Below are 14,153 nucleotides of genomic sequence, written 5' to 3'. Positions count from 1 at the left end.
GAAAACAAAGCACTATAGCTTCCCTTATTGGGGAGACGTCTTCAAAAGAGAGAATATTGTCGGTGTACGCATCGTGAAGCACACTCTGCGCTTACAAGATCTCGAAAGAGCGCGAAGAACCGGTCGCGAGCAGACAAAAAAAAGTGGAAAAACGGTGACGAGCTCGATACCCCTTATCTATCCCCTTAGAACGGCAGCAAAGCGCAGAGGAGAAGATAGATGCACGTTTATGCTGCCTCGCTCTCTCCCCCAGCATCGCACCACAACACGCTGAGCTTCAAGTCGACGCACTCGCTGACAACCAACCCCGAAACATCGGGAAGCTCAGCGGACAGGAGGGGCTCGCACACGCCTCTGAAGGCTCAATAGTCGTCGTCGCTCGCGTCTGCAGGCACAGAGGGGGGTAGGGACAGCAGCGTCGATGAATCCAGGCTGGGAGCTAACAACCACCAAAGATCACCAGTGGTACACAGAAAGCGGACGCTCTCGGAAGCGCTAAGTTCGCTCAAATCTGGTCACGCATCCCTGTATATACACATAAATCTGCTTATATACAGCCACTGTCAGATCCGCGGGCGGCGTCGTTGTACGAATACACACATGCACGCATATGTATTTAATGACATCCCAGCCTGAAGCAGACAAAATATGGGAGGAGCATCGACGACGTCGAGTCAGTCTCCTTCAGCAGCCGGCCTGTCGAGATCCTTCCAGAGCAAGAGGCCACCGCGACGGCGTGGCGCAAGGGAACAAAAGACACAATGAGACACAGAAAGCGCAGAGACAAGCCGGCCGCCGCTTCTCCAGTGGAGTCCGCAGCTGGCTCGGGTCCACAGGCAGTGAAGACTGCATCGGAAAGTCACGCGCCTAGACGCGTTTCGAGACGGAAGTGAGACCTCACCGTCTGACGAGCTCGAGCTCGCGCTGTCTGCGAGCGAGCTTCGGAGTTTCTTGGAGGGAGACGGAGAGGGCGCCGGAGCTCCCGCGTCGCCGTTCTGCAGCCAACCCACACACGCAGGCGGCGAAGAATGCAAGAAGACCGTGGAAGGAGACGCACGTCACGGGAAAAAGACAGCAGCACAGAAAGGACGTCCAACAGCCAAACCCTGCCTCGCCTTTAACTCTGCGTTGATGCGAATCCTGCTCCTGCACAGCGCGAGCGGTTCCCCCGAACGCGGGCCTCATTCTGGATTCGCAAACACTCCCTCTCTCGCGCGTCACTGGCGTCTGACACCTCCTCGAGAAATAAGGATAAACGAACGTGCCTGTGCGAAAAAGGTCTGTCTTTCTCATATAAGACCATACGCGCAAAAGACAGACATATTCACAGGAATGCAATAGCGAATGTGCGTATGAAAATGAAAGCACACCAGGGGTCGCACCGTTGACGCCTGAGGAGACAGGCGGGGGGAAGCTCCTCGGCGCTTCGCCAGCAGAGAGGCAGCTCACTCCCTTGGCACCTGCGGGGGGCCCGCGTCAGGCGGTCAGACTCCATCGCAGGTGTCAAGAGAGTTCCAAACGCGGCGTCTTACCGTTGCCGGCCTCTTTGTTGCGGCAGGGTGCAGAGACCCACCCGCGGGGTCACTCGCGCCCAGAGGGATGCCGGCATACGCCGCCCGGATCCCAGAACCCGGTCCCATCACCGGCGCTGCGGGGGCTGAGTGCCCTGCGGGTGGCGGTGCGTTTGGCGCATGAGGATGCTGCGAGGCAGCAGCAGCTTGCCGCTGCTGCTGCTCCGCTAGACGGCCGCGGCACCACGCAACCATTTCCCTGAAAAAAAAGAGAAAAAGAAGTTGAGGGCGATGGGTCGCGACGGCGGGCAAAACGAGGACTCTGCGGAGAGGCGATGAAGGGAACACGCAGAGAAATGATAAGCTTCGAAGTCCAGCTGCTGGTAGGCCGAAGGCCACGGCCAGGCAGAGAGGAAGGCAGCTGCGACTTCAGTGGACGAGGCCGCCAGCGATCTACGGCGTAACGTCGTCGGCTGTTTCTGGCAGCTGAAGCAAGAAGGAATAAGCAGCACGCGCAAGAATTCACGTGAACGGACGCTGCACGTGGCTCCAAAGAGACGTGGAGAGAAATGGGCGAGGCAGGGAACCCACCGGAAAACCACTGGCGCAGTACTAGCGTCGTCGAGTTCTACTTCTCCGGTACCGAACGAGAGCCACATCGCGCGATCTTTGAAGACGCTGTACAGCTGCGGACACAAGAAAACAGACGCGACTGGCAGAATGCAGCTGATGGGACGGACACATCGCTTGAGCCGACAAGCCAGAAGTCCACGCGGTCCTGTCCCCCTTAGTTCCTCGCCATAATTCACGAAGGAGCGTGTCCTGCATAGAATATAGGCCCAGCAATCGCTGCCAGACACAACGCCTCTGCAAGCGTATTCTCCCTCCGTAGCAGTCAGCCGCTAAAGGCGCACGGGACGATACACGGCAGCACACTGTCAGCGTCTTCTGCAACGCTGTCCGCCGCTGGAAGCCACGCGGATACACCAATCTCTGCTTGGGCAGAAATCGCAATCACACGCCTATACTTAGACGCCTCGCTGCCTGACGTCCTCGTGTCATTCGTGAAGTCGCGCGGAACCCCAGGAACGCCGTCCTTGTGCCGCTCGCCCTCGAGAAGCTCGACTTAACGTGCGTCTGCGACGTGAACCACGAGTAGGGAATGCAGAGACGGGGGGGGGTCCGGCTCCCAAAGACAATGTCGAGCGGCAGACGGCACAGCCGAAGAGCCCGCGTCTTCGGCGATTTCCTACCTCTAGGTGCACTTCCATGTCCAGCTGCCCAAGGATTTGTTGGAAAGCCTCGCGCTCTTGCGCCGTCACGACGCCCATCGCGGCCGCGGACACTCCGGCACCCGGTGGAAGCGCAGGCGCGCCGGGCACTGCCGTCGCTGCATCCGCGGATCCCCAGTCTGAACGAGAAGACAGATGCAGAAACTGAAGATTTGCAGGCACCAAGAAAAGCCGCCACCCAGACACACACATGGAAGAGGCAAAAAGCCGCAGAGTGTGCGAAAAATGTAAAGAAAAAATATGGGGGAACCCGCACGCAGGACTCGGAGCGTGTGCAAAGAACCAGCCTTCCATCCACGCTCCGCGGAGACTGCTGTGCAAATATATATATATATACATATATATATATATATATATATATAATATCATATATATGTATTATGTGTTATATATAGACGCCATATCTACGGTCAGCACAAGAGGGTGAAGAGCGTTCTGGAATCATGTGGGAGCGCAAACTGAGCCCGCACTGTGCGATCGGCAGAGGAAAGTTTTCCTTCATCCCGCTGCCTGCAAAGACCTTGATCGCAGAGAGTTCGCAAGGCGGCAGAGAGGCAAGGCGTCGCGTTCTGTCGGTGGGCACTCGCCGTCTCCGGACACAGCCCCCACACCGCAGCGGTCGCTGCCTCTCTGCCGAGAGCTCTCGTTTCCCTTCGGTTTCCTGTCGGAGCTTCACGTGAGAGAAGCGTCGCGTGTTTAGTCGCGTCGTACCTCCGTTTGGGGTGCCTGCGGCAGCCTGCAGTGCCGGTCTTCCGCGCGCCGCGCCTTTTCCCGCTTTGCCAGCTTCTCGTCCACCCTTCCCCTTCCTCTCTGCTCGGCTCGCTGTCTGCTTGCCCAGAGTGGACTGCGCACTCGCAGAGGCTGGCGGAAGACTGGGGACAGCCACGCCGGCTCTCGCGCTGGCTGCCGCGGCGCCCGCGGCGGCCGACGCGCTGGAGGGGTTGACGGCGGCAGCGACGGCGGCGTCGAAGTCGCACGACAAGAGCGGCTTGTTCTGCGTGAGAGCTTGGAAGACGATCGAGGCCTCTTGGGCCATCATCCAGTACTGGTTTCCCGGCTCGTAGTACCGGAATGCGCAGAGGAAGACTGTGTATACGTCGTTGAAGACCTCCTCGGTGCAGGTATATTCGTTTCGCTCCAGGCGGTCCAAGACACTCTCCAGCGTGATAGGCACGGCCGGATACACCTTCCGCGCAAGCTCCGGGTAGTGTGCGTCGCGAGGCGAGACGCGCGGGAAGAAAGGCAAACAGACTGGCTGCTTGCAGAGCTCCACGAGAACTTCGTGCATCCAGCAGACCCACGGAGACGGCACCCAGGCCTGCTGAGAGCCCGTCTGCGGATCTTTCGCGCCTCCTCCGCGCCGGCTTGAAGCGTCCTGCGACGCAGACGAAGGCGGCGCGGCCTGAGAAGACTGCGACGCAGGCTGCTCCGCGGCCGCACTCGTCCCGGAGGGAGCGGCAGCCGCTGCTGCAGTGGAGCGCGACGCACGCTGAGGTCGACCCGAGGCGCTCAGCTCTGTCGGCTCCAGCTTCAGCCCCGCGCTCTCGAGGAGCCCAGAGAGAGCGTTCAGGCCGCGACGCGATGAGCTGCCTGCGCCCTTGCGCGCCTTTTTGGCGCCTGCTCCCCGAAACGCCTCCGTCGCCACAGCCGGCTGAAAACGCCACTGCGTTCGAAAACTGGTGGGATCCCTCGCCTCACTGCCCTCCTCCTGCGGCGTCTGTTTGGTCCACTCAGCCGCCAAGCGTTCCTCCAGCGCTCGCGCTTCCGCCTCGGTAAGAAGAAGCTCGCCGCGCGCGCAGTCCAGCCCGTGAATGCTGCCGTCCAAAAGAGGAAAAGAGGACGAGACGGCTCCAGGGTCCATCGAGGCATCTACTTTGTCAGAACCAGGGGGGCGGACACCGGCTGCGGAAGCCGACGACGTCTCCGCCGCTTGTAAGCCGCCGGCAGGTGGGGCGGACAGAGACACTGGAGCCCCTATGGATGTCTGCGCAAGGTCCGAAGCCGGCGTAGATCCCTCTGTGGCAGAAACCGAGGGCGCGCTCGCCGACAGTGGAGCCTCTGCTCCTTCTGACGTCAAGGACGTCCCAGGGGCAGATGTTGTCTCCGGTTGCTCCATGGCCGTGAACGTGTAACGCCTACTTCAGCGGCTTGGAGTAGTTTTGAAGTGTAGCCGAAAAACAGTTCGCTTCGGCACGCGTGTACGATCCTCCACAGCCAGACGCCTTCGATGTCAACACTTCCAACGTTTCAAGGCCAAACTTGGTTCACGAGGAATATGCAGAAAGCAGAAATACGCGCTCCGGAAGGCGGCAACAGCGCCGCAACAGAACCGGCGGTACCCAGCAACGTGATGCCGCAAAACTCAGGGCCTCAGAGTCTTAGGGAGTATCCTCTGGGGACACGCTTGTCCATGTGTTTGTTTCCTGCTTTCCAGTGGAAGTATCTTCCGGTATCAATCGTGGATGGGGCTGGAAGGCCGTCCGGAAAAGGCGAAAGGGAGCTCAATACCAAGCCGAAAAAACGGGAAGCGCGGCCCTCGAGGAAAGGGAAGGTTCACTGAAGAGGGATCCAGCAGGGTGGATCTGTAAGAGCGTTGTACAAAGGAAGAAAGCGGCTGCGATGAGGCTGCATACGGGACTGCGGTAAGGCCACTCGCCCTTAAAATACCGGCTAAAATAGAAAAACGCCAGCCGATCCCCCATGTGCCGTCAAAAAATGCCGTGGGCTGCAGAAACTCCGTGATCCTTCCTCGTCAGCTCGTACTTTCCAAAGGGGAATCCGCTGGAGCCTTCCGCCATGAATGGTAGATACAGTTTCACCTGATCCCCGGCGCAAGTCTCATTCTCTCAGTGCACCCGGTTATCCCCATCATAAAAATGCATAGAACAGCGCGAAAAGTGTCCAACCGAAATAGAAACTTAGTCTCTCACCCCTTTCTAGTTCAGAAACTGATAAACGTATAAAAATCCAAGTGGGCTTCAGGCGTTCTAGAGCGAAGGTGACGCTCCTTCGCAAATTCATGGAACAAAGAATCTCCCGTCGCAGCTTCACTGCATGCGATCTCCAGCGCCACCGTCGTGTCCCTGGCTTCCCCTACAACTGAAGAAGACCTCTGCTCTGCCTCACTCGCGGCAGGGCGGCTTCGGCGTGTTGCAGCTTGCAAGACAGAAGGTGCAGAATCTTGAAGATGAAATTCTCCAGCCGACCTCTGTATGCCGTCACTGATTCCGGTACTGAAAGATCCAAAAAAGACGACGCACACGTCCTCTCAGGCTGGGTACCATGCAACGCGTGTACGAGCTTACTCTATACAATTACTCACGTCGCTATAACGTCCGCTGCGGAAGTCGCAGCCACCAACAGAGAAAAAAAATATATCGGCGTTCCTGTCTCGTTCGTTCAGACGAAATGCATGCGAATGCGCCTACTGACACGGTACACCTGGTACCCGTGGGTTTATCTATGCAAACAGTAACTCCGCCATCACGATGCATTTGCACATGTATACCACAGCGCGGCGGTACGCGTCATCGGGTCGACGTCCCTTGATCCGTCCATAATACCAATACTAACACAAGGGGAACATTCCAGAAACGAGTGTGTTGTTTTCCGACGTTACTAAATTTCGCCGTCGCCCCGGGCAGCTACGCCGTCGGCGAAGGTGAGACTCGGTGACCGCGATTTGGGGAGCATCGTCCCAAGGATGGGTACCCCCTGTGTGCGCACTTCAGGCGGTCCGGGACTTGCCACACACGATGAATTTGCCATTATGTTGAGGTCGCATCGTTGGACTATAATGGTGTCACACAGGGAAGTGAGTCGAATCGCGTCTCACGACAATCGCGCTCTTGCGACGTGTATTTTCTTGCTGCACGTAGCGGATAGGGCGGCTCCGGAGACTACAGACGAAGTACGAGAGACGGGTCTGGCGAGCTGCGGTTCCGCGCAGAGTCTGTACAGGTGGTTCAGTTCTCAGTTGAGTACGCGTGCGTGCAGAGGCAAAGCAAGAATCTATCAGTGCCTGTGTATGGGCACGGACCCAAGTATAGGAGAGGCGAACACCCTCCATTTCAATGAGAGCTCCCCGAATCCTTTATTTCAGGACCAATAGTGAATCCCTGTCCCGCCGGGCCCTTTATTCTGTTTGCTCGTGTGTCGCAGGAAAGGTGTGCTGTATATCTGACCTGCTTTAATATGACATGCCGTGAAACAGAATGGCTAGTGGAATCTGCTCCGGACACTACCGGTGGGAAGATGTTCGCTCGGCCGGATCGTGGTCATTCATGCAGTGCCTTTGCGAACAAGGAGACATTAGGTTCTTAATGTGTCTGCCTGGCTTCATCAGCTGGCATTAGAAAATTACTATCCGCTCTAGCTTTAAGCTCATAGGTGGTGTGAGCACAGTTGGAAACTAGTAGCTCCCGCCGAGAGCGCCGGAAAACGTGCTTCGCTGCTGAACCGGGTTTTAACAGCTGTTGCACATCCTCCTGGTCTCCAGCCGGACAGTGTTCTAATTGCCTGTTCTCCGCTTTGTGGAGAGGGTGTCTGTGAACAGTCCCGGCAGCCCACTGATACACGTGGCGAGTTTTTCCCCGCTCTTGCGGGTGTTTCAACGAGTTGCGGGGCCCTGACATTCGGATATCACTCTCCTGGATGAGTTTGCACTCGGCAATACCCGCTGCCGTACGCGGCGCTTTCTTTTTTTGGGTCCGCGTCGCATTTGACCCTATTGTTCTCGACAATCAATGTTTTGTGAGTCTCTTTTTTGTCTCATAGATTGTCTTCCTTGGCGTGCCGTGAAGCGTCTTGTCGAAACACTGTTACGCCTGCAAGTTTGAGTTCGCTTGTGCACCGATGGTGATAGGAAAACCATCCTTTGGCAGGTCGAACCACGTTACAGTTGTAGTGGCATCAGTTTCTTCTCTGTTCTATTTCCTAGAAAGGCAATAATGGCCGATGTGTCTGCTATCGCCTCGCATTCCCAGCAGCAATTCAAAGGGTCACTTGCTGAATCGTCGATACCCCCGACACGCAGTTGTTCAAGGACACCGGCAACTATGTCGCCCCCGCCTGAAACTAAAACTTGTGGGACCGTTTCCGGCGGCTGTCCTGACGGGCTAGTGAAGGATGAACATATTGACGGTCGGGGGAGTATCGAAGAGAAAGAAGCAGAGAATGGAGGACGCCGCAGCCCTCAGCCAACTTTAACTTTGCTTTCTCTTTCGAAGCGCATAGTCGATTGCAAGGTGGGTTGCCGCTGCAATGGCACACATCTCAGTCGTACTGTATACTAGTGGGGGGCAATGTCGTACAGTTTGACGCCATGTGCAGCATGCATCCGGAAGAGGTGACAAGCGCTTGCAAGGTGGACGGGAAGAGGAAGAAGGGAATGCCGCAAGAAACAGGCACTCAATCTCCTGCCTCAAAGATTGTTCTTCTTGTCTTCTCTACAGTATGCAGTCAGAGGTCCCATTGTGCGCCGAGCCCTCCAGTTACAAAAGGGACTCAAAACGGAGCCGAACTCGTTCCCTTTCAAGAAATTGATCCACGTCAACACGGGAGATCCACAAGGATTGGGCCAGCTTCCGATTTCGTACTATAGGAAGGTGAGTCCCTCGTGATCTCCTACTGCGGAGACTGACTTGATGTTAGAGCTCGAGAGGTAGATCTAATCGCACCGTTTACCCGCAGTGCGCTCTGGCAGTCATATAGGAGGCAGTCAGTTTTACTTTTACTTTAGTACATGCAGTATTGCAACATCACGAGCCTGAATGCGGGTCCGCATTGTCCCCGCTTTTTCTGTGCCAACGGGAGCTGGAAGTCGGATTAACCGTGTATCGCCTTGTGTGAAGAGCCATAAAAACGCTCTAACTGAATCGTTTTCACTCATTCAGACATAGATCACACATCTACTACAGCCTTGCGCTGCACTGTTGGAGGCCTGACTTCTGAGTAATGTGTTGACCGCGGGCATCTTCAGAAACTATCCATCCATATGTCGCGGTGTCCTTTCAACCTTTGTTTACGGTACTTCTACCTGTAGTAGTTGTATGCCTACATCGTTCGAGAATGCAAGTGTACTAGACGACACAATGTGCATCCCTGTTTGCGTTATTCTCAGGTCATGGCTTGTGTCATGTATCCTCCCTTGATGGGTGTTCCTCTTGGATACAACCATTTGGCCGCCAATGAAAGTGAACCAGACGTGACAGAGTCGTTGTCTGCGGAGGAGCGTGGTATCGCAGCTGCCGCATCTCCGTGGTTTCCCGACGACGTCATGGAGAAGAGTTGGCGTTACATGCGGGCCATGGGATCGATAGGCGCGTATACGCACTCCCAAGGGCTCCCCTTGTTTCGTCAAGACATCGCCGCTTGGATGGAGCGGAGAGATGGCATTCCCACCAACCCGGACAATATATTCCTTACCGACGGTACGTTGAGAACAACAACTTGACTCCCCACACGGCGCGTTGCCGGATTCTTGGGGACGGGTAGTGGACCATGACTGCGAGCGTGCCAAGAAATGAGTTGGGGTTACCGCTGCGATGTGCTAGTGTGTCGGTAGTTCCATGATAGAGCATCGTTTCGTGATGTAATCCAGATCGTTCCTCTTAAATAGTGGCTTCTGGATCTGGAGTTTGGTGTTACGCTTAGACGGACTGTTGCTGTAGGTCTCGACTGGTCCTGGTGGTCTGCACACAGGCGCGTTGCATATCTTCCGATTATATTTGTGCAGTTGTACAGTGTCGTGCTCTCTGCAATCAATCGTAGCGCAGAACTTGGTAGTTTCGAAGGCTACTCTTGCACATATGGGCGCCAAGACGATCTTTCGCCTGTGACGTGTATTGTTTTTCCAGGCGCCTCGTCGGCAATTCGCCTTGCTCTGGAACTCCTCTTGCGCCAAACAAACGATGGAGTTTTGATACCAGTGCCACAGTACCCTCTATACGCCGGTCTAGTCATTCGTATGGGTGGCCTCGCTCTCCCATATTTTCTGGAAGTAAGAGGCTGTTGATTCAGGACAATTGTCCGAGCATACGTGGCCTCCTGTTTCTTTTTCAGTCCATCGAGTACCGCAAGATACGTGCGCTTTCCGAATTGAATGTATCCTCCACTGTGTGAGTTCTCCGCTCCCGACATTTCACTGTAGACACTTCTCAGTACCGTCCGAGATGTGAGTACACACATGCATTAGGCGAAGCGTAGATTCGTGTGCTATTTTTTCAGGAAGAAACAGGGTGGTCTCTCTCGATTCAGTCGATTGAGGAAGCAATGGAGAACGCAAAAGACAGAGGCATCTGCGTTAGAGGGCTTGTTCTCATTAATCCTGGCAATCCGACCGGCACAGTTCTGACCGAAGAAGAGATCCGACAAGTAAGTCAGGTTTTTCGATTGACCGAACAGGGCCCCTATGGGCAGGGCTGTGCTCAAGGTGCATCCAGCCTCTACCCCTTGTCTCGTTCGGTTTGAGCAGCAGAACGTGCTAAAAGGATGACAATTGTTGAAAACAAATGGGAATGTTTGCAGGTAATTGATCTCTGCAGAAGAGAACGTTTGGTTCTCTTGGCAGACGAAGTCTACCAGGACAACGTGTACTGTGGCCTCCCGTTTATTTCCGTCAGAAAGGTACGGTTCTGATGTGTTTCTTGCACAGCGTACCACATAGTATAGAACGCGTTACGTCAGAAGTGGTTTCCGCTCTTTGCAGGCCAGCCAATGTGTTCGCCGAATTTTGAGTGTGGTAGAGCGTATCTGTCCTTCAAACTCTTAGTTCCGGCCTTCTCACCTTCGGATAGAAGTGGTGTCCAAGCGAACGAAGATATCTTCTCTCGATTATTCATGTTAACATGTCAATGAAATATCAACAACGATGGAACTTATTTGGTTAACAAATACGTCGCGTGCCCGCCCGCGACGCTTCTTGCGCTTTCACAGGACGGAGGTAGCACCAGCTCTAATCACTGGTGTATGCGGTCTTGTGGTGGCTGGGTTCCCCCAACAATGCCTCCTTTTTAGGTGCTGCACCAAATGGAGGCCAGCGTCTCAGTCTTCAGTTTTCACAGCAGCAGCAAGGGCCTCGTTGGAGAGTGCGGACTTAGAGGAGGCATGGTACACGTGGACACTGTTGATGAGGATGTCCGCATGGAGATGTATAAATTGGTCAGCATGTTCATGTGCGGGAACACCCTTGGCCAGTTAGCCATGGCGTGTATTTGTTCGCCTCCAAAGCCGGGAGATGCTTCGTACGAACAGTTTCAGCGAGAGCGACAAGCAATCTACAATTCCATGAAGACCAAGGCCAAACTTGTCCACGACGAGCTGAACAAAATCGATGGAGTCTGCTGTCAGCCAATCGCCGGCTCCGTCTTCGGTTTCCCACAGTTTGTCATGCCGCCAGGTTAGTGTATAACGCAGGATCATAGACTTGAGCTCGGGAGTGACTGCATCCCACAGTACTGATTCGCGGATGGATTGGCAACGGATCGTTTGCAGCTATATCTTTCATCAGGTCGCTTAAAGAAAACAGGACACATAGCGGATTGCCTCTAGACCTCAGGGGGTGACGACACAGCGTCTTAGCTTTCCTGTTATTGCCACCCGGGAGGGCACGGTGGTTTTTTGCATGGGGCTGTGCATCCGAGAGCTATCTTGTTCCCCTCTAGTTCCGCGTTATCCAAAATTTGAGATTATGGAGAACGGAGTTGCTTTTGAGGCAAATCACACATCTTTGGTGGTGGTGGTGGATACTCTTACCCTTGGTTGATTATTGCGTCAGAGCCGGTGCATTCATACGTCGACAAGCGGTCTGCTGTTCTTGGCACAGGCGCTTTCAGGGAAGCAACACGGCAGCGTGTAGAACCAGACCTTCTGTTCTGCCTGGAACTCTTGGAGGCAACGGGAATTGTAACCGTGCCAGGCAGTGGATTCGGACAAAGACGAGGCACATACCATGTTCGAATTTGTATATTGCCCGAGGAGCATTTGCTCGTTGATATGCTGGGGAAGTTCAGAGACTTCTACAAAGCATTCGTCAAGAAATATTCAGAGTGAAGCGCGAGTTAGAGCAAAAATGCAAAAATCAGAGGCCACGCCTAGAGGATTGACGATGATCGTGATCATAAGCGGTGCAAGGCCATCCTCTGGATCCAAATTAGTGACAGTTTGGCTGTCTGTGGCAATTGGCATTTGGCGTTATCCAACATCTTTTTTCGCCATAGTCTGCACGGGATATGCTAAACGTCTTGGGTTCCTGCCTTGCCACTAGAGGCGCAAAAACGTGTACATCCATTCGCAAGCAAGACGTGTATGATGAGGACACCAGCCCGAAGGAATATAGAACATTCGCATCGTATGAAGTGCTGAACGGACCGGGACCACATTTGCGACATTCCAAATCTTTGTATATTTTGGTGTGCGTGATTGAACATTTGTTCTTACGTTGGCAACTTCGGTCCCGGCAATATCATTGAGAAATACTCTCTCAAGCGTTCTGTTATACAGGTTTTTTTCCGCAGCTTTTGCTCGCGTTTCGTTTCCTGTTTGTCCCTGTTTTGTATCGAATTTTAGTCTTGTGGGAATCTCAACGAGGTGATGCTATTGTCAAATAATGCCCAGCGGCGGGGAGGTTGCCTCATGAGAGAAAGAGTCGATACTGGTGGGAAAGAGGTGGGAGCATGCCGTGATGGTGCCTGAACAGTGTCGTAACTCCTGCATATGTGTACAGGTTTATGACCAGCGAGTATTTTCAGGCATCATGTGCTCTGTTACCTGCGTCACTCGTAGTAACCATTACGTTCACTTGTCGAACAGTTTTTCGGCAAGTAGAATCCCGAGACGTCAGCACCGATATATACGGAACTTCGGCAGCAGATTTGCTTTGCTGAATTTAAAACGAACGAGGTGGGCGTTGAATGCCTGGTGTTAGAGCCGGGACGTTACTTTTCCTATGATGTCGAGAGCATGGTCGTGAGCCGCAGCATTACCGTGGCCCGTGCAAGGAAGTTTCTCTGATGCACGAATGTGTAGAACTTACTGGGCCACTCCCGGTGGACGAGGTTTTAGACTTCAGCTGTTGCGACGTCGTACAGATGACGTTGACTGTCTACGTGGGCACTACAGAGGAACCAGCAGTGCGTCCGCAGCAGAAAGTAGCCCTCGACTGCTCACTGCATTGCAAATTGCGCTGTCCTCTGGTTTCTTGTTTCACGTGGGTTGCAATGGCCACGCCATGAGGTTTGGGAGCGTACGAGAGTGATCTCGCAGAAGCGTGCCAAGAGGAACTTTTCAGCTGCATGGCGCCATTTGTGATAAGCTGTCAGCCTACCAAATACCAGGGGACAGCCCACTCTATATCTGATATAATTTGAGCGAGTTAGGTGCAGAGGTGGCGGTAAAGCAAATTTCCAACGGCTGCGCAGGAAGAACATCTCTCTCATACGCTTCTGCACTACGAGGTGGGCACCCACGTGTAGGCGGGCCTTTTTCCTAGCTCTGCTGGCTTCTGCATCGAAGAGGGTACGCCTCTCTCTTCTGTATTAAATAGCACAACTGCATGGGCGCACGTTCTCTTTTGAGTCTACTCACAGTGTAAACATGGTCAGGCCGGCGGCGGGCCCCGCCTCGCACCGGTTACTACAGAGGTGCAAGTCCAAGTGAGCCAGCTCGCTCCACGCCTGGAAGCATACCCGTCTGTAAAGAAGACACTCACTGCGAGCCAGAATCGATGACAGAGTCATTCAAAGTTACCGCTCAACAGCTGCCGCAGCCGCCGGTCCCTTCCCCGCCCGTCCTCCCCACCCCCTCCCCCCCCCCCCCCCCCCCCCCCCCCCACGGTTTTCCCTGCCCGTCTGGTCTGGCCTCAGCAATTGAAACACGAAATTGCATCATAGATCAGACACGGTGAGTTGCTAATACGCCGGTAAAGCACGACCTCAAGGCCCGCGTGCTGCCCCAAGCTCGGGGCGTAGCTCCAAGGCTCGCGAAGGGCCCTGGCGCTCGCGTATGGTACCACTTACAGAAATACCTTGTTTTCAGTTTCGAGCAATCTTCACGTGTCACGTTCACAGCGTTCCGTCTCATCTACTTTCCAAACAGTGGAAGCGGAAAGAAAGGCGTAGGAAAGTACTCGTGTAGGATGCGATTGGGCGACTGGGTACGTTCATAACGCGTCCGCCGCAGCCTGTTACGAGCACAGACTTCTCGGCTGAGCGCACAGACCGCATGCACTTCTGCTTTGGCGAGCGACACGTCGCCAACCCAGCGAAAACATGTGTATTTTTCACGCCGCCCGGTATCTGCAAATGTGCTCATACATTGTCTCTCCAGTGTGATTGTGCTCTCCGAAAATCCT

At 54.5% G+C, this 14,153-nt stretch overlaps 2 protein-coding genes across 2 annotated transcripts; one reads left to right on the top strand and one right to left on the bottom strand.

Moving 5' to 3' along the window:
* Positions 1–362: 362 nt before the first annotated feature.
* On the bottom strand, positions 363–4,919 carry BESB_000240 (uncharacterized protein; the record flags this gene model as incomplete). The annotated part of the gene is made up of 6 exons (XM_029358779.1): positions 363–439; positions 902–995; positions 1,533–1,770; positions 2,103–2,197; positions 2,765–2,922; positions 3,515–4,919. 6 exons carry the CDS (start codon positions 4,917–4,919, stop codon positions 363–365), a joined length of 2,067 nt encoding a protein of 688 aa, XP_029221691.1.
* Positions 4,920–7,752: 2,833 nt separating this feature from the next.
* On the top strand, positions 7,753–11,854 carry BESB_000230 (putative aminotransferase; the record flags this gene model as incomplete). Its single annotated transcript, XM_029358778.1, has 8 exons — positions 7,753–8,049; positions 8,257–8,409; positions 8,925–9,234; positions 9,661–9,803; positions 10,031–10,177; positions 10,331–10,429; positions 10,820–11,201; positions 11,628–11,854. The coding sequence occupies 8 exons, from the start codon at positions 7,753–7,755 to the stop codon at positions 11,852–11,854; spliced, it is 1,758 nt and encodes a 585-aa protein (XP_029221690.1).
* Positions 11,855–14,153: the final 2,299 nt, after the last annotated feature.

Source organism: Besnoitia besnoiti, chromosome I (genome assembly GCF_002563875.1).
Source record: "Besnoitia besnoiti strain Bb-Ger1 chromosome I, whole genome shotgun sequence".
NCBI lineage: Eukaryota > Apicomplexa > Conoidasida > Eucoccidiorida > Sarcocystidae > Besnoitia > Besnoitia besnoiti.
Note: the sequence above shows the minus strand (reverse complement) of the source record. Positions and strands in the feature narration are given on the sequence as shown.